Source organism: Oncorhynchus clarkii, unplaced genomic scaffold (genome assembly GCF_045791955.1).
Source record: "Oncorhynchus clarkii lewisi isolate Uvic-CL-2024 unplaced genomic scaffold, UVic_Ocla_1.0 unplaced_contig_12765_pilon_pilon, whole genome shotgun sequence".
Taxonomy (NCBI): Eukaryota; Metazoa; Chordata; class Actinopteri; order Salmoniformes; family Salmonidae; genus Oncorhynchus; species Oncorhynchus clarkii.
Window position 1 is genome coordinate 66,968 of NW_027260932.1, and position 24,507 is coordinate 91,474.

A 24,507-nucleotide genomic window follows, 5' to 3' on the forward strand; every position below is an offset into this window, starting at 1 on the left:
TAGGCATGTTGGGCGAGTTGGAACAGGTGTATTTCTGAATCAAACGCGCCAAATAAATGGAAATAAAGAAGGACTTTATTGAACAAAGAGACCATTATTGTGTAACTGGGACCCTTTGGATTGCAAAAAGATGAAAATCTTCAAAGGTAAGTGATTTATTTTATCGCTGTTTTTGAGTTTTGTGACACCTGTGCAGGTTATGAATTTATGTTAATGCAGGAACTGAGTGAGGCGCTGTCCTCAGACGATCAAATGCTATGCTTTTGCCGTAAAGCCTTTTGTAAATCGGACAAAGTGGTTTGATTACCGAGATTCGAAGCTAAAGAATGGTGTTTAAAACTCCAGTGTTTTCATTAATTTTTAATATTACTACTTTTGTATTTTGACTTTCGCGCTCTGCAATTTTACCGGATGTTGTCGAGGCCGGGCACTAGCGGTACCCCTTTCCCAATTAACAAATGTGCCTTGTTAAAAGTTCATTTGTGGAGTTTCTTTCTTTCTTAATGCGTTTGAGCCAGTCCTACGGAACAGCTGATGCTCTCATGCATTCTTCAATGTTACTTTCCTCGAAGCAAGCATATAAATATTATAGATCGTCTGGTAGGCTCGTGTCACTGGGCAGCTCACGGCTGTGCTTCCCTTTGTAGTCTGTATTAGTTTGCAAGCCCTGCCACATGCTGCGAGCATCAGAGCCAGTGCAGAACAATCCAATCTTAGTCCTGTATTGATGCTTTGCCATTTTGATGGTTTGTCAGAGGGCATAGCAAGATTTTTTAAAAGCTTCCGGGTTAGAGTCCCGCTCCTTGAAAGCGCCAGTTCTACCCTTTAGCTCAGTGTGGATGTTGCCTGTAATCCATGGCTTCTGGTTGGGGTATGTACGTACAGTCACTGTGGGGATGACGTCATCGATGCACTTATTGATGAAGCCAGTGACTGATGTGGTGTACTCCTCAATGTCATCGGAAGAATCCCGGAACATATTCCAGTCTGTGCTAGCAAAACAGTCCTGTAGCTTAGAATCTGCGTCATCTGAACACTTTCTAATTGACCGAGTCACTGATGCTTCCTGCTTTTGTTTTTGCTTGTAAGCAGGAATCAGGAGGATATAATTAAGGTCAGATTTGCCAAATGGAGGGCGAGGGAGAGCTTTGTATGTGTCCCTGTGTTTGGAGTAAATGTGGTGTAGAGTTTTTTTCCATCTGGTTGCACATTTAACATACTGGTAGAAATGAGACCAAACGGATTTGAGTTTCCCTGCATTAATGTCCCCGGCCACTAGGAGCACCGCCTCTGGATGAGCATTTTCCTGTTTGCTTATGGCCGTATACAGCTCATTGAGTGCGGTTTTAGTGCCAGCTTCGGTTTGTGATGGTATAAAGACAGCTACGAAATATACAGATGAAAACTCTCTTGGTAAATAGTGTGGTCTACAGCTTATGATGAGATACTCTACCTCAGGAGAGCAAGACCTCCAGATGTCCTTAGATTTCGTGCACCAGCTGTTGTTTACAAATATGCATAGACCGCCACCCCTTGTCTTACCAGAGGTCGCTGTTCTATCCTATCGAAAAAGCTTGAAAGCTGTGTGTTATTCATGTCGTCGTTCACCCACGACTCGGATGAAACATAAGATATTACATGTCCCTGTCACGGATTCCCCCGGTACTGCTGCTCATTCCGTTTACCAGCTCCGGAGGTCTACGTCACCCGCCTTCTAGGCATCACTGAACTGGATGATTACCCGAAACCCCGGACTGTCTTGTCTCATTACGCACATTCTCCCTGATTAGTATGTGTATATATGTGCCCTCTGTTCCCCATTGTCCTTGCTGATTATTGTTGCATGTCCGTTGGTCTTGTGAGTACCTGTGCTCTCTTGTATCGGCTTGCGTGTTACCGTGTTAGTGTGCACTTGTTATTACAGGTCTCTTCCCGTGTATTGTCATTACGGGTCTCTTCCCGTGTATTGTTATTACAGGTCTCTTCCTGTGTATTGTTATTACAGGTCTCTTCCCGTGTATTGTTATCACAGGTCTCTTCCCCTGCATTGTTATTACAGGTCTCTTCCCGTGTAGTGTTATTACAGGTCTCTTCCTGTGTATTGTTATTACAGGTCTCTTCCCGTGTATTGTTATTACAGGTCTCTTCCCGTGTATTGTTATTACAGGTCTCTTCCTGTGTATTGTTATTACAGGTCTCTTCCCGTGTATTGTTATTACAGGTCTCGTCCAGTGTATTGTTATTACAGGTCTCGTCTAGTGTATTGTTATTACAGGTCTCTTCCAGTGTATTGTTATTACAGGTCTCTTCCAGTGTATTTATTAGAGGGTTACACCTCACTCTTTGCTTGGGTTACAGCCCTGTGTTATATATGTACTTGTTTGTTTTGGGCTTTATGTTCATGACGTACGCTATTTTGTCTGGAGAAATAGAAAAACCCTATTTCGTATTCCTGCGCCTGTCTCCTATCATTATACATCATGACAGTCCGGTTGGTGGATTTACATGATCGTAGTTGGTCTATTTTATTATGGATTGATTGTATGTTGGCTAATAGGACAGATGGTAAAGGTAGCCTACCCTCCTTACAAGGCACCCAGACCTTCGTCCCCAATACCCCTGTCTCTTTCTCCTGTGAATGACGGGGATGAGGGTCTTGTCAGGCGTCTGAAATAAATCCTCCCCGTCCTTCTCGTTGAAGAAAAAGTATTCCTCCAGGATGGGGTGAGAAATCGCTGTTCTGACATCTAGACGCTTTTTTTGGTCATAAGACACAATGGCAGAAACATTAGAAACATTAGGTTCAAAATAACGCGAAAAAACATACATAATAGCACAATTGGTTATGGGATCGTAAAACGACAGTCATCTCCTTTGGTGCCATTCTGAAGGTCCAGAATGTTTCAAAAGTAGCTTGGTTTTATTTCAATGCATTCAAAATCGCACAAATACCACATCAAATCAAAACCTGATGAAGTTACAGTAAGAATAGAAGTGTCTGTTACAGTTCCCCAGCACTAATAAAAACATGTGGTCAAAATGCATACTCTGTTTTTGTTTCCTAGAACCTTTTTGTATTCTTTTGAGCATTGATTACATTAAGTGCATTATTTTTGCATTCCTTTTCATAGTTTTGAGTGCAGGTACCTTTTGAACTCTACATATTTGCTATCGCAAAATAAAAATCTGTTTGTGAAGGCCTTAGGTCACATTCGAATACAAAAGAAAATGTATTTTTCAAAAACACAATAGCATTTTCATTAGTTTATAAAAAACTGTATGTACAAATGAAAAACTGCTAAAACACTACAATTCAAGAGTTAAAATCCATTAAATAAATACCATCGCATAGATCATTCATTATAACTTTGTTAAGGGCAGGTCTGAAGGAACATTATGAAACTATGAAGACGTACGTCAAAATAACTAAATACGTGACTGTGCTTTGAGTTTGAGCTTGAGTAAGAGTAAAACAGCAATAAGCAGTATAACATCATCATTAGTCGTGGTCTCCATGGCAACTTTCACTACATCAACACCCCTCTTAGAGTCCCACCGTGATCAACCTGAGAGACTGCAAACACTCTGCTTACTCACCATCATCTGGAGAGAGAGAAAAAGAGAGTGAGCGAGAGTTAGAGAGAGCGAGAGGGAGAGAGAGAGGGGGGAGAGAGCGAATTAAGAATAATAATACATGTTACTTATCAGACAAAATAGGTTAAACAAAGGTACAGTGATGCATTACTGACCTTGTTCTTGAGGACAAGTTTTCTTCTTGTAGAAACAGTATGATCCCAGACAGATTGTCAGCAGAATGAAGACTTCAGCAAGTTGGAAATAAACAAACACATTGAACCCTGATCCTGGGGGACAGAAGGGAGACGATATAAGACCTAAATTAACTAATCAGCTAATTAATCAAATCCATAAAAATGAACTGCAGTAAGATCTGCTATCAACATAAAACCCACTAGCCCATGAGGAGATTTCTGCTGAATGTTCTGATGAAGTGAGACTGCAGTAAAATAATTTATTGTGTTGAGCAATTACTAAGGTTTCATGCCTCTTACCAGTGGTTGCCTCTATCACAGATGTGGGGGCCACTGTTGTAGGGTATTAAAACTTTGTCTCCTCACTTTACTGTTTTTGAAAGTTGCGACAGTGTCTCCTTGCAAAGTTTTATTTACATACTTTTTTACTTTGGATCCTGCATCGCGGTTAGCCTCAGCTGCTGTGACAGCTACAACCTGTCCCGGGATCCTGCCAGACCAAAAAGCCTGAAGTTGTTTACCGTAGCTTAGCTACTAGCCTAGCTGGTAGCTATCAGCATCAAGCTAGCAAGGTTTCCCAACCCTTGTGTCTGGGACCTCAGAGGTTTCCCACACTAATTATGGCTGGATTCCCTGCTGCCTGTTGCCTTTTCCCTGCAGCATGACCTGGCTGGAACTGCATTGTATGGCTACCAACATTAACTGATGCTGTGACCAACAGTATGTGCAAAGACACTGCTTTCGTGTGGATTTAAAGGAGGAAACATATTTCTGCTTTTTGGATTTTGCCATTATTGTGAACTCTTTTTGTTCATTTGTTCATCCTGTAAGGAGAGAGACACAGAAGCTAGCTGGCCGTATTTCTCAGATGGAGGTCATTATTGAACATTTTCAATGGTGCAGGAGCTGTGTTTATTTAGCTTTATTCTGAGACAATGTTGACTGCCCAGACTTTCAATGTAGCAACTGTTTGCATGCAGAGGACTGCATACCAAAAATACATAAGTATTCAGACCCCTATGAGATGTGTGTATCCTGTTTCCATTGATCGTCCTTGAGATGTTTCCACAACTTGATTAGAGTCCATCTATGGTCAATTACATTGATTGGGCATGATTTGGAAATGCACATTCCATTCTATTTAAGGTCCCAGAGTTGACAGTGAATGTCAGAGCAAAAACCAAACCATGAGGTCCAAGGAATTGTCCGTAGAGCTCTGAGACAGGATTGTGTTGAAGCACAGATCTGGGGAAGGGTACTAAAACATTTCTGCAGCATTTAAGGACTTCCTAGAGCTGGCAACCTGGCCAAACAGATCAATCGGGGGGAGTAGAGCCTTGGTCAGGGAGGTGACCAAGAACCAAACTGTCACTGAAAGAGCTCCATAGTTCCTCTGTGGAGTTGGAAGAACTTTCCAGAAGGACAACCATCTTTGCAGCACTCCACCAATAAGGCCTTTATGGTAGAGTGGCCAGACGGAAGCCAATCCTCAGTAAAATGCACATGATAGCCACTCTCAGTAAAAGGCACATCACAGCCTGCTTGGAGTTTGCCAAAAGGCACCTAAAGACTTTCAGACCATGAGAAACAAGATTCTCTGGTCTGATGATACAAAGATTCTACTCTTTGGCCTGAATGCCAAGCATCATGTCTAGAATACACAAAGTACAGAGCGATCCTTGGTGAAAACCTGCTCCAGAGCGCTCAGGTCCTCAGACTCGGGCGAAGGTTCACCTTCTAACAGGACAACAACCCTAAGCACACAGCCAAGACAACGCAGGAGTGGCTTCAGGACAGTCTCCAAAAATCTTTGAGTGGCTCAGGCAGAGCCCGGACTTGAACCCTGATCAAATGTCTCTGGAGAGACCTCAAAATAGCTCTGCAGCGATGCTCCCCATACAACCTGACAGAGCTTGAGAGGATCTGCAGAGTTGAATGGGAGAAACTCCCCAAATACAGGTGTGCCAAGCTTGTAGCGTCATACCCAAGAATACTTGAGGCTGTAATCGCTGCCAAAGTTATGAGTAAAGGGTCTGAATGTAAATATAATAAATACCTGTTGTTACTTTGTCATTATGGGGTACTGTGTGTAGATTGATGAGGGGGGAAAAAACGATCGTATCCATTTTAGAATAAGGCTGTAATGTAACCTTTTGTGGAAAAAGTAATGGGGTTGGAGCACTTTCCGAATGCACTATATGTAGCCTAAGAAACAAGGTTCATGAAATCAAAAACTTGCTAGTAACAGATGACATACATATTCTGAAACTCACTTAGATAATTTTTTGATAATACAGTGGAAGCAATACATGGTTATAACATCTACAGAATGGACAGAAATATCAATGGGGTGGTGTTGCAGTCTATATTCAGAACCACATTCCTTTAAAGCTTATAAAAAATCTCACATTAAATACTGTGGAAATAATATGGCTACAGGTTAATCTGCCTAACCTAAATTCCATTATTGTGGGAAGCTGCTACTGACCACCAAGTCCTAACAGTCGCACCAAAGTATGTCCTTCCTGAGCGGTTGTCACATCCTGACCTTAGTTCCATTTTATGTCTCTGGTTTGGTCAGGGCGTGAGTTGGGGTGGGCATTCTATGTTTTGTTTTATGTTTTGTATTTCTGTGTTTGGTCTGGTATGGTTCTCAATCAGAGGCAGCTGTCATTCGTTGTCTCTGATTGAGAACCATACTTGGGTTGCCTGTTCCCACCTGGTGTTAGTGGGTAGTTGTTTCCTGTTTTGTGTTTTGTCACCTGATAGGACTGTTTTGATTTTCGTTGTTTCACTTTGTGTTCAGTCATCTTTCATTAAAATGGACACTTACCACGTTGCGTTTTGGTCCGATCTTTCCTACTCCTCATCAGATGAATAAGATCGTTATAGAACTACCCACCACCAACGGACCAAGCAGCGTGGTAACAAAGGTCGGAGGGTTCTGGACTCCTGGACTTGGGAGGAGATACTAAACGGTAAGGGACCCTGGAGTCAGGCTGGGGAATGTCGCCGCCTCAAAGAAGAACTGGAGGCAGCTAAACCTGAGCGGCGGCGATATGAGGAAAGGCAGCGCAACAAGCACGAGAGGCACACGGGGAGATTGGCGGAGTCAGGCGATAGACCTGAGCCAACTCCCCGTGCTTACCGGTTCTGGTCAAGCACCGTGTTATGCAGTGAAGCGCACGGTGTCGCCAGTGCAAGCTCATAGCCCGGAGCGCTATAGGCCAGCACCCCACAAGTGCCATGCAAGAGGGGGCATCCAGCCAGGGCGTGTTATGCCAGCTCAGCGTATTTCGTCTCCGTTACGCCATTTCGGCCCAGGGTATCCTGCGCCGGCTTTGCGTGCTGTGTCTCCGGAGCGCTGGGAGAGTGCAGTTTGCCCTATGCCTGCGCTCCGCCCGTGACGGGTGAATGTGGGCACTGAGCCAAAGGGAGAGGTGCGAGTGATATGCACCAGAGCTCCAGTGCCCCCCAACAGCCCGGACCATCCGGTGCCTCCTCCACGCACCAGGCCTCCTGTAGGTCTCCACTGTAGGCTGTCTCTCCGTCTCCTCCCTCCAGTTTCTCCCGCCTGTCCAGCACCTCTAGAGTCTCCCTCCTGTCCGGAGCCGCCAGAGTCTCCCTCCTAACCGGAGCCGCCAGAGCCGCCCGTCAGTCAGGAGCCGCCAAAGCCGCCCGTCAGTCAGGAGCCGCCAAAGCCGCCCGTCAGTCCGGCGTCGCCAGAGTCTCCCGCCTGTCCGGCGTCGCCAGAGTCTCCCTCCTGTCCGGAGCCGCCAGAGCCGCCCGTCAGTCAGGAGCCGCCAGAGCCGCCCGTCAGTCCGGAGCCGCCATAACCGCCCGCCTGTCCGGCACCGCCAGAGTCTCCCGCCTGTCCGGCGTCGCCAGAGTCTCCCGCCTGTCTGGCGTCGCCAGAGTCTCCCGCCTGTCCGGCGTCGCCAGAGTCTCCCGCCTGTCCGGCGTCGCCAGAGTCTCCCGCCTGTCCGGCGTCGCCAGAGTCTCCCGCCTGTCTGGCGTCGCCAGAGTCTCCCTCCTGTCCGGAGCCGCCAGAGCCGCCCGTCAGTCAGGAGCCGCCAGAGCCGCCCGTCAGTCCGGAGCCGCCAAAGCCTCCTGCCTGTACGGCGCCGCCAGAGTCTCCCGCCTGTCCGGCATCGCCAGAGTCTCCCTCCTGTCCGGAGCCGCCAGAGCCGCCCGTCAGTCAGGAGCCGCCAGAGTCTCCCGCCTGTCCGGCGTCGCCAGAGTCTCCTGCCTGTCAGGTGCCGCCAGAGTCTTCCATCAGTCCGGAGCCGCAAAAACCTCCTGCCTGTCCGGCGCCGCCAGAGTCTCCCGCCTGTCCGGCATCGCCAGAGTCTCCCTCCTGTCCGGAGCCGCCATAGCCGCCCGTCAATCTGGAGCAACCAGAGCCGCCCGCCTGTCCGGTGCCGCCAGAGTCTCCCGCCTGTCCGGCGCCGCCAGAGTCTCCTGCCTGTCCGGCGCAGCCAGAGTCTCCCGCCTGTCCGGCGCCCGCTGTAAGGGTCCCCAGTCCGGGGTCGGCGGCGAGGGTCGCCACTCCAGAGGTGCCACATAAGTGGGCCAAGACTAAGGTGGAGTGGGGTCTACTTCCCGCACCAGAGCCACAACCGCGGTGAAATGCCCACCCAGACCCTCCCTATAGGTTCAGGTTTTGCGTCCGGAGTCCGCACCTTTGGGGGGTACTGTCACGTCCTGACTTTAGTTCCTTTTTTGTGTCTCTATGTTGATTTGGTCAGGGCGTGAGTTGGGGTTGTTCTATGTTATGTTTTGTATTTCTGTGTTTGGTGTGGTATGGTTCCCAATCAGAGGCAGCTGTCATTCGTTGTCTCTGATTGAGAACCATACTTAGGTAACCTGTTCCCACCTGGTATTTGTGGGTAGTTGTTTCCTGTTTTGTGATTTGTCACCTGATAGGACTGTTTCGATTTTCGTTGTTTCACTTTGGTTATTTTGTATTCGGTGTTCAGTTATCTTTCATTAACCTCTCTGGGATATGTGGGACGCTAGCGTCCCACCTGGCCAAAAGCCAGTGAAAATGCAGAGCGCCAAATTCAAATCTAACTTTCATGAAATCACACATGCAAGATAGCAAATTAAAGCTTCACTTGATGTGAATCCAGCCAACATGTCAAATTTCAAAAAGGCTTCTCGGCGAAAGCAAACGATGCTATTATCTGAGGATAGCACCCCAGTAAACAAAGAGAGAGAAGCATATTTCAACCCTGCAGGCGCGACACAAAACGCAGAAATAAAAATATAATTCATGCCTTACCTTTGACGAGCTTCTTTTGTTGCCACTCCAATATGTTCCATAAACATCACAAATGGTCCTTTTGTTCAATTAATTCCGTCGATATATATCCAACATGTCAATTTATTTGGCGCGTTTGATCCAGAAAAACAAAGGTTCCAACTTGACTACAAAATATCTCAAAAGTTACCTGTAAACTTTTCCAAAACATTTCAAACTACTTTTGTAATACAACTTTAGGTATTATTTTACGCAAATAATTGATAGAATTGAAGACGGGATGATCTGTGTTCAATACAGGAGGAAAACAAACTGTAGCTAGCTTTCTGATCACGCGCCTCTAACAGTACACTTCAAGTGACCCTCGATCTGAACAGTGCTACTTCTTCATTACACAAAGGAAAAACCTCAACCAATTTCTAAAGACTGTTGACATCCAGCAGAAGCGATAGGAACTGCAAAAAGCTCCCCTAGAAATCTGGATTCCCAATGAAATCCCATTGAAAAGAGAGTGACCTCAAAATAAAAAATCTGAATGGTTTGTCCTCATGGGTTTCGCCTGCTAAATAAGTTCTGTTATACTCACAGACATGATTCAAACAGTTTAGAAACTTCAGAGTGTTTTCTAATAATATGCATATCTTATCTTCTGGGGATGAGTAGCAGGCAGTTGAACTTGGGCATGCTTTTCATTCAAAATTCCGAATGCTGCCCCCTATCCTAGAGAAGTTAACAAACTATAGTTTTGGCTAGTCGGTTAGGACATCTACTTTGTGCATGACAAGTCATATTTCCAACAATAGTTTACATACAGATAATTTCACTCTTTTACAATTCCAATGGGTCAGAAGTTTACATACACTAAGTTGACTGTGCCTTTAAACAGCTTGGAAAATTCCAATGTCATGGCTTTAGAAGCTGATAGGCTAACTGACATAATTTGAGTCAATTGGAGGTGTACCTGTGGATGTATTTCAAGGCCTACCTTCAAACTCAGTGCTTCTTTGCTTCATGAGAAAATCTAAATAAATCAGCCAAGACCTCAGAAAAAGTTTTAGACCTCCACAAGTGTGGTTCATTTTTGGGAGCAATTTCCAAATGCTGAAGGTACCACGTTCATCTGTACAAACAATAGTACGCAAGTATAAACACCATGGGACCACACAGCCGTCATACCGCTGTGACGATTTTCTTCATCCGATGAGGAAAGATCGGACCAAAATGCAGCGTAGTAAGTGTCCATTTTAAGGGAGGTTGGCGGAGGGCCTTGTAGGCATCCCATAAGGGAGAATAACAGTGGTTGAGCGTTTTAGCAGCGAAAGTACTACAGTCAGTGTGTTGAAAGAACTTCGGTTGCGTTTTCCTCAAATTTGCATTCGTAAAATCCCCAGCTACAATAAATGCGGCCTCAGGACATGTGGTTTCCAGTTTGAAAAAAGTATTGTGTAGTTTCTTTAGGGCTTTCATGGTATCGGCTTGAATGGGAATATTCACGGCTGTGACTATAACCGAAGATAATTATCTTGGGAGGTAATACGGTCTGCATTTTATTGTGAGGTATACTAGGTCGGGTCAACAAAATTACTTTTTCTACATTATCAGAATTACACCATGAGTAGTAAATCATGAAACATACACCACTGCATTTCTTCTTCCCGGAGAGTTATTTTACCCTGTATGCGCAATGTACTGAGAACCCAGCTGGCTGTATGGACGGGGACAGTATATCCAGAGAGAGCAATGATTCTGTGAAACAGAGTATGTTATGGTCCCTGATGTCACTCTGAAAGGAGATCCTCGCCCTGAGCTCGTCTACTTTATTGTTCAGAGACTGAACATTAGGAGGTAAAATACTCGGAAGAAGGGAATGGTTTACAAATAAAGGATCAAATTTGGGAAATTCCTGATCGTAATGCTGATGATTTACCGCCTCTCTGATATGCAAAGGTTTTTTTCGGCAGTATGAAATGACACAAAAAAAGTTCTAGGCTAATAAAATAAGAAATAGCACACAAAAAAATGAAATACTGCAGAGTTGCTTAGGAGCTAGAAGCAGAGCTGCCATGTCTGTCGGCGCCATCTTGCAATCTTGCTTGATGTGTGTGTGATATCAACAGAGAGGTATATTTTCTGGGTGATTTCAATATTGGCTGGCTTTCAACAAGTTCCCCACAAAATCTTCAAACTGTAACTAGCGCCTGCAACCTGGTTCAGGTTACCAGGGTAGTTAACTTCTTATGGCTGGGGGGCAGTATTGAGTAGCTTGGATGAATAAGGTGCCCAAAGTAAACGGCCTGCTGCTCAGTCTCAGTTGCAAATATATGCATATCATTATTATTATTATTGGATAGAAAACACTCTAAAGTTTCAAAAATTGTTTGAATGATATCTGTGAGTATAACAGAACTCATATGGCAGGCAAAATCCTGAGGAGAGATCAAAATAGGAAGTGAGAAATCTGAGCTTGGTATGAATTCACCACAGTTCCCATTGAAATCCCCTTGAGATATTAATGATGTTGCACTTCCGAGAGCTTCCACTAGATGTCAACCTTCTATAGACATTTGAATGAGACTTCTACTGTGTTGTGGGACTGAATGAGAGCAGAATGTATCTGGTGACTGGCAGTCAGCTATTTTCTGATCACGCGCATTCCTCATGGTATCCACTTGCGTTCCATTGCTCATCAAGACACAAAGGAATACTCAAGTTGGAACTTTATTGAAGCTATATGTTAAAAACATCCTAATGATTGATTCTGTACTTAGTTTGAAATATTTCTTCGACCTGTAATATTACTTTTTAAAGTTTTTGTCCGACGTAACGCTGACCAGAATGAGCGTTTGGATATGTATACCAAACACACAAAAAAAGGAGGTATTTGGACATCAATAACGGACATTCTCGAACAAAACAAACATTTATTGTGGACCTGTGATTCCTGGGAGGCTTTCTGATGAAGATCATCAAAGGTAAGGGACTATTTATCATGTAAATTCTTGTTTATGTTGACACCAACATGGCCGCTATTTTGACTATTTTTCTGAGCGCCGTCTCAGATTATTGCATGGTTTGCTTATTCCGTAAAGTTTTTTTGAAATCAGACACAGCGGTTGCATTAAGGTATATCTATAAACAGCACAGGAATTAAATCATCATCATGTATCACATCTTTACTAAATTAGCAGAAATTCGCTTTTAAGCAGTTTCCAAATCCATTGGATGTAGTGATCACAATATAGTAGCTACATATCGGAAAACCAAAGTTCCAAATGGTGGGCCTAATATCGGGTATAAGAGGTCATACGATAAGTATTGTAGTGATTCTTATGTTGATGATGTAAAAACGATTTGCTGGTCTGTGGTGCAATGAGGAGCAACCAGATACTGCCCTTGTCACATTTATGAAATTTATGAAATCAACAATGACAAGCCAACGGGGTCTGACAACTTGGATGGAAAATGACTAAGGATAAAAGCGGACAATATTGCCACTCCTATTTGACATATTGTTAATCTAAGCCTACTAGAAAGTGTGTGCATTCAGGCCTGGAGAGAAGCAAAAGTTATTCCGCTACCCATAGTAAAACAAATAAAAAATGTGTGAAAAAAAACCTTTACTGGCTCAAATAGCAAATGTGTCTATGCATGTGGATGACTCAACACTATATCCACGTCAGCTACTACATCGATTGAAATGACTGCAACAATGAACAAAAAGCTGCAGTTAGTTTCAGAATGGTTGGCAAGGAATAAGTTTGTCCTAAATATTTCAAAAACTAAAAGCATTGTATTTGGGACAAATCATTCACTAAACCTCAACTAAATCTTGTAATGAATAGTTTGCAAATTGAGTAAATTGAGGCGACTAAAATGCTTGAAGTAACACTGGATTGTCTGGCCCTTAAATGTAAATGTAAAACTAACATTAATAATATGCATGTCAATCTCTCATGGCTCAAAGTGGAGGAGAGATTTACTTCATCACTACCTGTTTTTGTAAGAAGTGTTGACAAGCTGTTTAACTTCTTTGGGGTAGGGGGCAGTATTGGGTAGCTTGGATGAAAAACGTGCCCAAATTAAGCTGCCTGCTACTCAGCCGTAAAACCTAGAATATGCATATAATTAGAAAATGTGGATAGAAAACACTCTGAAGTTTCTAAAACTGTTTGAATGATGTCTGTGAGCATAACAGAACTCATACGGCAGGCAAAAACCTGAGAAAAAAATCCAAGCAGGAAGAGGGAAATCTGAGGTTTGTAGTTTATCACCTCAGCCCCCATTGAAGATACCGTGTGATATTAGTTATGTTTCACTTCCCAAGGCTTCCACTAGATGTCAACAGTATTTAGAACCTGTTTTGAGGATTATACTCTAAAGGAGGGTCTCATAAGGGCTCTTTGAGGTAGTGGTCTGGAAGAGTGCCGCAGCCTCGGTCTGGCATGCTCACATGAAAGGTAGCTACATTCCACTTCATTTGTACAGACAAAGGAATTGTCCGGTTGGAAAAACGTTTTATGTTAACCTCTTTGATCTCTAGGGGCGCTATTTCATTTTTGGATAAAAAACGTTCCCGTTTTAAGCGCGATATTCTGTCACGAAAAGATACTCGACTATGCATATTCTTGACAGTTTTTGAAAGAAAACACTCTGAAGTTTCAGAATCTGCAAAGATATTGTCTGTAAGTGCCCCAGAACTCATTCTACAGGCGAAACCAAGATGATGCGTCAACCAGGAAATGAGCAGAATTTCTGAAGCTCTGTTTTCCATTGTCTCCTTATATGGCTGTGATTGCGCAAGGAATGAGCCTACACTTTCTGTCGTTCCCCCAAAGTGTTAGCAGCATTGTGACGTATTTGTAGGCATATCATTGGAAGATTGACCATAAGAGACTACATTTTCCAAGTGTCCGCCTGGTGTCCCTGCGTCGAAATTGGAGCGTAAAGCCAGGTGCAATTATTTTTCCATTTGAGAGCAAGGAGAAACCAGGCTTCCACGAAGGATATATCATTGAAGAGATATGTGGAAAAACACCTTGAGGATTGATTCTAAACCACGTTTGCCATGTTTCAGTCGATATTATGGAGTTAATTTGGAAAAAAGTTCGCGTTTTGAGGGCTGAATTTTCGTTTTTTTTTTTTTTTTTTTTTTTTTTTTTGGTAGCCAAATGTGATGTACAAAACGGAGGTATTTCTAATACACAAAGAATCTTTTTGGAAAAACGGAGCATCTGCTATCTAACTGAGAGTCTCCTCATTGAAAACATCAGAAGTTCTTCAAAGGTAAGTTATTTTATTTGAAGGCTTTACTTGTTTTTGTGATAGTTGCCTGCTAAATGCTAACGCTAATGCTAACGCTAATGCTAACGCTAAATGCTACGCTAGCTAGCTACTGTTACACAAATTATTGTTTTCCTATGGTTGAAAAGCATATTTTGAAAATCTGAGATGACAGTGTTGTTAACAAAAGGCTAAGCTTGAGAGCTAGCATATTTATTTTATTTAATTTGCGATTTTCATGAATAGTTAACGTTGCGTTATGGTAATGAGCTTAGGTCTATAAATAGAATCCCGGATCCGGGTTTGGTCGTCGCAACAGGTTAAAGCATCCTAAAGATTGATTCCATACTTGGTTTGGCATGTTTCTACGGGCTGTAACTGAACTTTTTGAACTTTTCGTCCGACGTTCGGCGCAACCTGATCGCGCTTTTGGATTTGTTTATCAAACGCCCTAACAAAAGAAGATATTTGGACATAACTGATGGACATTATCGAACAAATCAAGCATTTATGGTGGAACTGGGATTCCTGGGAGTGCATTCTGATGAAGATAATCAAAGGTAAGTGAATATTTAAAATGCTATTTCTGAGTAGTATTGACTACCCAATATGTCTGTTATCTTTTTGGCTGCTTTGTTTTCTAAAGGCTGTACTCAGATTATTGCTTGGTTTGCTTTCTCCATAAAGTTTTTTTGAAATCTGACACAGCGGTTGCATTAAGGAGAAGTTTATCTAAAGTTCCATTTATAATAGTCGTATCTTTATCAATGTTTATTATGAGTATTTCTGTAAATATATGTGGCTCTCTTCACAATCACCGCATGTTTTAGAACTACTGAACGTAACGAGCCAATGTAAACTCAGATTTTTTTTATATAAAATGAACTTTATCAAACAACACATACATGTATTGTGTAACATGAAGTCCTATGAGTGTCATCTGATGAAGATCATCAAAGGTAAGTGATTCATTTGATCTCTATTTCTGCCTTTTGTGACTCCTCTCTTTGTTTGGAAAAATGGCTGTGTTTTTCTGTGACTTGGTGGTGACCTAATATAATCAATGTGGTGCTTTCGCTGTAAATCCATTTTTGAAATCAGACACTGTGGCTGGATTAACGAGAATTGTATCTTTAAAATGGTGTAAAATACTTGTATGCTTGAGGAATTTTAATCATGAGATTTTTGTTGATTTGATTTTGGCGCCCTGCACTTTCCCTGGCTGTTGCGGGGTGGTTCCGCTAGCGGAACGAGGTTCAGTCCAAGACAGGTTATTAAACTAATAGCACACAGCTCGGACACCCATGCATACCCCACAAGACATGCCTCCAGAGGTCTCTTCCCAAGTCCAGAACAGACTATGTTAGGTGCACAGTACTACGTAGAGCCATGACTACATGGAACTCTATTCCACATCATCAGGTAACTGAAGCAAGCAGTGGAATCAGATAAAGAAAAAATACACCTTATGGAACTGTGGCTACTGTAAGAGACACAGGTACAGACAAACACATACGCACACAAACGCTAGCACATGCACTCTACACACACGTACATTGTAATATTGTTGTATGGTCTTATTCTACATTTTGTATTGTAGATATGTAGTGGTGTAATAATGTTATGTGACTTGCTGTTTATCTTTTGTTCCTTAATGTGTTTGGACTCCAAGAAAACTAGCTGCTATCCTGGCAACAGCTAATGGGGATCCCTATTAAATAACAATTAATACAGTTAACATACAGTTTATAAACCCTGGTGGCAATAAAACATTTAAAGGAATCACATATCTGAGTTGAGATGTGCCAAATGCTATGATGCTGCTACTTCAAGAGGGTTGTTCTGTGAATTTAGTCCCTTTTGGGTAGTGTAACCTGAAAATTAATCACTAATCTCTCGAGTGGCTAGATGTTCTTTACCATTTGGCCATCAGATTTGCCACCAATGCTCCTTATAGGACACATCACTGCACTCTATACTCCTCTGTAAACTGGTCACCTCTGTAAACTGGTCATCTCTCAGGACCCACTGGTTGATGCTTATTTATAAAACCCTCTTAGGCCTCACTCCTGTTTATCTGAGATATCTACTGCAGCCCACATCCTCCAGATACAATATCGGTTCTGCCTGTCACATTCTTTAAAAAGTCCCCAAAGCACACACGTCCCTGGGTTGCTCCTCTTTTCAGTTCACTGCAGCTAGCGACTGGAACGAGCTGCAACAAACACTCAAACTGGACAGTTTTATCTCAATCTCTTCATTCAAAGACTTAATCTTGGACACTCTTACTGACAGTTGTGGCTGCTTTGTGTGATGTATTGTTGTCTCTACCTTTTTGCCCTTGTCCTGTTGTCTGTGCCCAATAATGTTTGTACCATGTTTTGTGCTGCTACCATCTTGTGTTGCTACCATGTTGTTGTTATGTTGTGTTGCTACCATGCTGTGTTGTAATGTGTCATGAAGTTGGCCTGGGGGATAGGTTCATGACCGTCATAAATACTTCTTCCCCCTTTTCCCTTCTCAAGCATACTGAGGTTACATTTAAAAACCCCTTGGTTAACATAGAGATTCTGGGAACTTCAGTATTTGTGGGGAAAGGAACTATAATCTGGTAAAACTAACAATTGAACATATGCAGTGGTACTTAATGAATATGATGTCAGCTCGGTTGTCATCTGAGACATTCTCATCAATGATAACATGACATAAACTCCACAGTGGAAAGTCTACACATCAGAGTTATCAGATTCACATGGAATTATTGTTCAATTTAAATGTTTGAATATGAAATTATTCGTGATGGGATGAAATGTGATTTTAGCTTCTAAAATGTGAGATGTGGGTTTTCATAAATTAGGGCTGCTCACTCAGTGGCCCGCCCACGTGAAGAGACAGAGGTTGTACACTTTTCACACACACCCCTCTTCCGTCCTATATAAGCTCTTGACTACAACATAACTATCTGTTCCGATGAGGTAGGATGACGATCCTATGTCAGAATGGTTCAGATAAAACTACAGAACTAAGCCAACATCAGCATGAGCTTTGGTTGCGAATGGTATGAACTTTGAACTCTTATTCAGGACAGAAGTGATACCTCCTTGCCGTTGAGTTAGCGACCGCATCTGCAAACGCAGGTTAGGAAGGAACAGACAGAGTATCCCATCTACCACACAACGACGTTACTACAACTTATCCAAGTGACCACCAGAGACATTCTTCAAAGGACAAAGGACTCGGTTTGGCAACACGGTCTTCCATCTACCACCAACCTACTGAAGCGCAGCTCAGAGTAAATATTCATTGCATTTTCCTTTTCCAAATGGGCGGTAATTTAGAATGCATACTGTATTTACGATAGCACAGCTTCGCCTTTTTTCCAGTCTCCCGCTCTTTCACTCAAACCAGACCCTTTTCTTTTGTGTAACAAGCTGTTCCGCCCGCTAGGGATGTTTTCCTATGACGTAAAGAATTATCTAGGTATAATTAATTCTTTGTGTAAGTGAATTCTGTGTGATTAGTTAGGTATTTAGTAAATAAATAATTAAACCCAATTTTGTATTGCTGATTCAAATTGTTAGCCAGGGTTCTTGAAGATTTTACAACAAGAATTTGCAACTTTCAGATTATGAGACTGAAGTAAGATGATGATTAATGTTGACTGCTATTGATGTAAAATATTACTAAATCTTTAAGAGTTTATTCGGAAGATAACAGCTCTAGAAATATTATTTTGTTGTGCCCGACTCTCTAGTTAATTACATGTACATGATTAGCTCAATCAGGTGATATTAATTACGGAGAAATTATTTTATAGAATAGCATGTCATAGCAATTAATCCGGCATAACCAAAGACACAACACTTGCTATATTGTTGTCTTAGGTCTCTCTTCATGTAGTGTTGTGTTGTCTCTCTTGTTGTGATGTGTTTTGTACTTTATTTATATTGTATATTTGTATTCATTTTAACCTCAGGCCCCCGTCCCCACAGGAGGCCTTTTTGCCTTTTGGTAGGCCGTCATTGTAAATAAGAATTTGTTCTTAACTGACTTGCCTAATTAAATAAAGGTACAAAAAAAATGTTCTAAGAATCACATGAAATAAAGACAAATCACCAGAAATGACTTTGGCAAAGCAACAAAATAAGGCTTTACAATAATGGTGAACACTTGGAGACATTTTGGGATTAAGCGGGTTAAAATGTTCTTAGAGGTCACAGAGGGTGACAGAGGGACACGTCAAAATGCTGCATTTAAGCACTTTAGCAACTCTTTATAAATGTAAAAAATCTGAGATATTTCATTCTACATGTGGTCTAGATTGAAGAAAAGATCAATTAGGGACTCATTTTCTGGAACGACCCTAGAGGTCATGATTAAGATGACGTCAATCATAATAATAATAATCATCATCATCATCATCATCATCAATATCAACATTATCCCTTACCAGTGGAGGTTTTACTGGTGGGGGCCTCAGTCACAGTCGCCACTGTTGTAGACTCAACACACAGGGTATTACCAGTGGCATTCACCCACTCTGATTTCTTTGTCCCGTTGGATAAGAGGCAGTTAACATATATCAGCCCTGTATGCAATCCAAACAACAGTAATCACATTCGTATCTGAATTACATGTAAATACTGGCAAATGGATAGTGCTGTTTCGAAACAGGTCAATTCTTATTGATAAGAATTGATCATTGATCATTATAATCATGATAATTATATAATTAATCATTGATATTGTTGATCAGAATGTTTTTTTAACAAAGTAAATTAAACAGTAGATTACCTGGACAGTGTGAGATTCTCCTGCTGACAGTATCACTATTGATGGTGTTTCTGACAGTACAGGTGAGATCTCCTGACAGGCCTTTCTTCAGAGTGATGGTGGTGTTTGTCTCTTCACCAGGAGAGGTCTCAGTGTCTCTCACCGTCTGTCCATCCAGAGTCCAGCTGTACTGGGGACCATCCCCCTCAGAGGAGCAGGACACCTTCATCTCTCCATGGGACAGACACTCAGAGGACAGCTGAGGACTGGACACTGGAGCTGTGGGGGAAGAAGGATATGTAACTGTAGTAAGAGGGAAAAACACATTACAACACAACACCAGCCATTCTTCTTGAAAGCCACAGAAACTACTGTAGTCGACAGGAGCAGCAGATTCATGACACATAATGACTGTATTTCAAATAACCAACAGATGATTTATTGTTGATGGATTTGGTTATAAATCTATGTACCAACTACAGTTGACTATGAAATTAAAAATGACTCCTGTTGAATGACTACACATAAAATGCATTTCTCATTATTTTGATTATTAAGCAGTCACATATGTGTAGTTTAGCCAGAGCAATATGTAGAGCTTGTGAAAGTTAAATTATTTGGCAAGTAAGTTATTTACCTTCGATGAACAGTTGTAGTCCTATGATCCCTGATAATCTCCCATCTGATTCAAGTTTTTCGAGCAGGTATTCACCAGAATCATTCCTAATTGTGTTATTTAACCTAAATGTTCCATTGTTTATAAAGAAGTGTACTCTGTCTTTAATGGGGGTGTCTCTCATTACCCATTTGTCATTCTTCGTTTTCAGTATCTCTGTTCTAGCACCAGTTGAGCCTTTATAAAATGAGTATTGATTATATGCAGTGGTTTCAGTCAGCTGGAGATAGACAGTTCCTCCCAGAGCTGCATAACACTGACATCCATCTTCTCTAGCATCACAGGAAGTTTCCAAGCCTGAAGATCAAGAAGAAAAGACACTGTAGTGACTATCACTGTTCTAACCCATGTCAAGACATGTATCATTTTACTGATGATGATACAAGCGACTAACAGTACAACCAAACCAACAGCATCAACGTGATAGGGATCATTAAGTCAGTGATCATTATCATGGGACAACTGTCTTCTACCGTGTTCTTAATATTGTCTATCACCATCCGTCATTTCTGTTACATGATATACAAGACTCCTGATATTATATTCTGCATAAAAGAAGAGGGAAACCAACACATATAAAGATGTTTCTTACCATGAGACACTCCTGCTGAGATCACCAACAGTCCTAAAACAGCCTCCATGTCTCTTTACAACGCAGGGTCTCAGTTTATCAAATTAACTTTGGTACTTCAACAAAGTCCTCTATTTTCTATTCAGAGCTGAATTTGTTTTACGGCACAAACAAAACCAATGCAAGGAAAGTATGAGAGATCTGTTCCTGCCACTCAGAAGACCTCAACCAGTTTGTGACAAGCAAAAGAAGAAGTGAAACTTTGACCGTATTCAAAGGTTCTGACTCAGAGGAAAGAGGATGAGCCCCATCGAAGTCTCACTTATTCATTATACAAAAAACAGGATAGCTTCATTTCTCATGTGTGATGGATTTACTTAAGATGTCAAACACAGGATGTGATAAGTGAGGCTACTTTTGAGTGTGAAGAAGAGATGTTTGCGCCTGAGAATATAACACCTCATCTGTTGTGTCAGGGCAGTGGTCAGCTCTCACACACTGCTGTCCAACACTGACATGAAGACACTACTTTTTTCTTTACAATAAGTAGGCTCTTTCACTTCATTTTAGGTTGTGATAATTAGAAAAAGTAAATGAACAAGTGAGAGAGAGGTAGAACAACAGGTATTTGAGAGGAGGAGAGGTGAGAGAAATAAGAAGTGAAACAGAGAGGATCAGCAAATTAAAGTTCAATGTTTCCCTAATAGTGGTTTGTGACCCTCTGGTGTCTTCGACCGGCTACAACTGATTCCTTTTGGGTTGCAGCTGTTGGCTAGACACAATACCATGTTGTAGATGGAAATGGTTAGTATGGGTGTATGTTGAGACTTTAAAGGGTAAAAAACATGTTCAGTCAATAACAGAAGGACTCACTACGGACAGTGTATACAGTTTAGTTGTTCATGTACATTTCATGGAAACACATTGCATTCGGAAAGTATTCAGACCCCTTCACTTTTTACACATTTTGTTCCGTTACAGCCTTATTCTAAAATGGATTCTATCGTTGTTTCCCCCTCATCAATCTGCACACAATATCCCATGACAAAGCAAAAACAGTTTTTTTTAAATTTTGTGCAAATTATATAAAAAATAAAAATACAAATATTACATTGACGTAAGTATTCAGACCCTTTACTTAGTACTTTGTGGAAGCACATTTGGCAGCAATTACAGCCTCGAGTCTTCGTCTTCTTGAGTAGGACGCTACACGCTTGGCACACCTGTATTTGGGGAGTTTCTCCCATTCTTCTCTGCAGATCCTCTCAAGCTCTGTCAGGATGGACGGGGAGCATCGCTGCAGAGCTATTTTCAGGTCTCTCCTAGGGCTGTTGCGGTGACTGTATTACCGCCACACTGGCGGTCATGAGTAATGAAGGCAGTCAAATTCCACATGACCTGTTTAGTCACGGTAATTAGGCTTCTCCAATCTCTGATGCTGCTGCTGGTCATTAGTAGCCAACCAAACTTGCTAACTGCCTTGTACTCAGCATTCTATTTTCCCTCTAATCGCTGTGACATCAATGCAAATGTATTCAAAAATTGAATCAAACACTTCATGAGAGCCCATGAGCTCATGTTCCGCAGCATTTTTATAGGCTATGCAATTGCGGGTGAAAACAGAGTGATGGCCGTTAATAAAAAGATGAGGATCCCATCAGCTTTTTATATGCCTCCTATGTTTATTTCTTAACTTTCCTAATATTAATCACATTCCCTATTTTTACAACAGGGGTATCGCCTACCTGGCTGGCATGAAAATAAACCACGGGGATAAGTGTCCTCCATTCCCTATGTAAGTGCAGAGATGACATGCATTTCTCCCGCTGCCACTGTTTCAATACAGGTGCAAGATAATGGTCTAAATCAAAACAAATGTCACACATATATTATTTAGTATATGTAAGACAATATTAAATCAAGAAAAGCTGATCCACCCCCTAAAATAATTATATGATAATGAAAAAAATGAAATGTGAATATATATATAAATAAATTAAGTAAAGTTTGATGGTTGACAATATTAGCCTGTCACTTGTGAATTAAATATTTTCACTTGTGAATGATGCCCATCATGAGAATGTAACGACCGGGTTGTAGTGGGTGAGAAGTCAGGCGCAGGAAGCAGAGAGTTCAGGGTAGTGCTATACTTTTAATGCACAAAACCGGTGAACATACACCAACCCCACGGAACACAGGGCGCACACCAAAACAAATGCCCCAAACACAGGGGACTTAAACAGTCCAGCAAAACCCAAGAAAATGGGAAAACCGTGACACACAGACGTGTAAACACGTACACCAAACAATCCCGCACAACCAGTAGGTGGCCCTGCTGGATAATAAAGCCCAACCAATCAGCCTAAAATGAACACAGGTGAAACCAATAAACAGAAAGGGGTGAAAGGGATCAGTGGCAGCTAGTAGGCCAGTGACAACGACCGCCGAGCACCACCCGAACAGGAAGGGGAGCTCCCTTCGGTAGGAGTCGTGACAGAGAAACAATTGATTTTTTTTGCAACTTTTTCAAAACATAGTCGCACACCTCATGTAGCCTAGAACATAGGACTAAATGCATTAATCCACTTTACAAGGGGTGTTGAGCCTAACTGGCAGTGTGTGAGTTTCAAGTTTGTGGAAGATCATTTTCACCATAAAAATGCACCTTTACAATAAAAGCATTACATGCATAATTACAATTGCGGTCACTTTTGATCATGGTGTTTTCTGCTAATGGAACATTTGTGCTTATAGCCTAGTACCATTGCTGCGCTTATAAAGTGAAGAAATAGCCTAATAGTAATCAACATTTTAAGCTAAACGTTCTGATCTGTTGTGGCAGCCACATTACATAAAATCTTTATTTTTATGCGAGCGGTTGTATTAATTTTAGATTGATAGTATCCCACAACTGTCCCAGACTATGTTTGGGATATTTATTTCTCGCACAGATTAGAATAGGTCGACTTTTGTACTGTGGGGGATAGTAGACTGATATAAGCTAGTGGTTTTGCTTATCGTTAGGCCTACTCATCTTGCTGGCTGAAAAAAAGTTATTTTGGACAGTTCTTCCAATATCCTCAATATGCACCTCGGAATTGGATAAGGACGCACGCAGTTGGTGTCTGTCTTCCCTTGTACAGTCTTGTCCAAAAGTTTTGAGAATGACACAAATTTTATTTTCACAAAATCTGCTGCCTCAGTTTGTATGATGGCAATTTGCATATACTCCAGAATGTTATGAAGAGTGATCAGATGAATTTAAATGAATTGCAAAGTCCCTCTTTGCCATGCAAATGAACTGAATCCCCCAAAAACATTTCCACTGCATTTCAGCCCTGCCACAAAAGGACCAGCTGGCATCATGTCAGTGATTCTCTCGTTAACACAGGTGTGAGTGTTGACGAGGACAAGGCTGCAGATCACTCTGTCATGCTGATTGAGATCGAATAACAGACTGGAAGCTTCAAAAGGAGGGTGGTGCTTGGAATGATTGTTCTTCCTCTGTCAAACATGGTTACCTGCAAGGAAACACGTGCCGTCATCATTGCTTTGCACAAAAAGGGCTTCACAGGCAAGGATATTGCTGTCAGTAAGATTACACTTAATTCAACCATTTATCGCATCATCAAGAACTTCAAGGAGAACGGTTCAATTGTTGTGAAGAAGGCTTCAGGGCACCCAAGAAAGTCCAGCAAGCGCCAGGACCGTCTCCTAAAGTTGATTCAGCTGCGGGATCGGGGCACCACCAGTACAGAGCTTGCTCAGGAATGTCAGCAGGCAGGTGTGAGTGCATCTGCACACACAGTGAGGAGAATAGTTTTGGAGGATGGCCTGGTGTCAAAAAGGGCAGCAAAGAAGCCACTTCTCTCCAGGAAAAACATCAGGGACAGACTGATATTCTGCAAAAGGTACAGGGATTGGACTGGTGAGGACTGGGGTCAAGTTGTTTTCTCTGATGAATCCCCTTTCCGATTGGTTGGGGCATCCGGAAAAAAAGCTTGTCCGGAGAAGACAAGGTGAGCCCTACCATCAGTCCTGTGTCATGCCAACAGTAAAGCATCCTGAGACCATTCATGTGTGGGGTTGCTTGTCAGCCAAGGAAGTGGGCTCACTCACAATTTTGTCTAAGAACACAGCCATGAATAAAGAATGGTACCAACACATCCTCCGA

At 42.1% G+C, this 24,507-nt stretch overlaps 1 protein-coding gene across 2 annotated transcripts; it reads right to left on the reverse strand.

Moving 5' to 3' along the window:
• Window positions 1–2,846: 2,846 nt before the first annotated feature.
• On the reverse strand, window positions 2,847–20,570 carry LOC139402268 (CD48 antigen-like). 2 transcript variants are annotated; one of them, XM_071146367.1, is made up of 5 exons: window positions 20,355–20,570; window positions 19,724–20,059; window positions 19,108–19,365; window positions 3,750–3,863; window positions 2,847–3,566 (listed from the first exon to the last, which is right to left on the reverse strand). In XM_071146367.1, exons 1-5 carry the CDS (start codon window positions 20,401–20,403, stop codon window positions 3,562–3,564), a joined length of 762 nt encoding a protein of 253 aa, XP_071002468.1. In that variant the 5' UTR covers window positions 20,404–20,570; the 3' UTR covers window positions 2,847–3,561. The 2 variants fall into 2 exon arrangements, with proteins under 2 accessions (XP_071002468.1, XP_071002467.1); XM_071146366.1 differs by having other exon boundaries at window positions 2,865–3,603; window positions 20,355–20,491.
• Window positions 20,571–24,507: the final 3,937 nt, after the last annotated feature.

What these genes read in the sequence shown, in the direction of transcription:
- LOC139402268 (XM_071146366.1), bottom strand. Translation starts at nt 20,403, where the DNA reads ATGGAGGCTGTTTTAGGACTGTTGGTGATCTCAGCAGGAGTGTCTCAT. An exon ending in ACTACAACTGTTCATCGAAG is followed by an intron (nt 19,366 to 19,723) that starts GTAAATAACTTA and finishes CTTCCCCCACAG; the next exon opens with CTCCAGTGTCCAGTCCTCAG. An exon ending in GAGAATCTCACACTGTCCAG is followed by an intron (nt 3,864 to 19,107) that starts GTAATCTACTGT and finishes TCTGTCCCCCAG; the next exon opens with GATCAGGGTTCAATGTGTTT.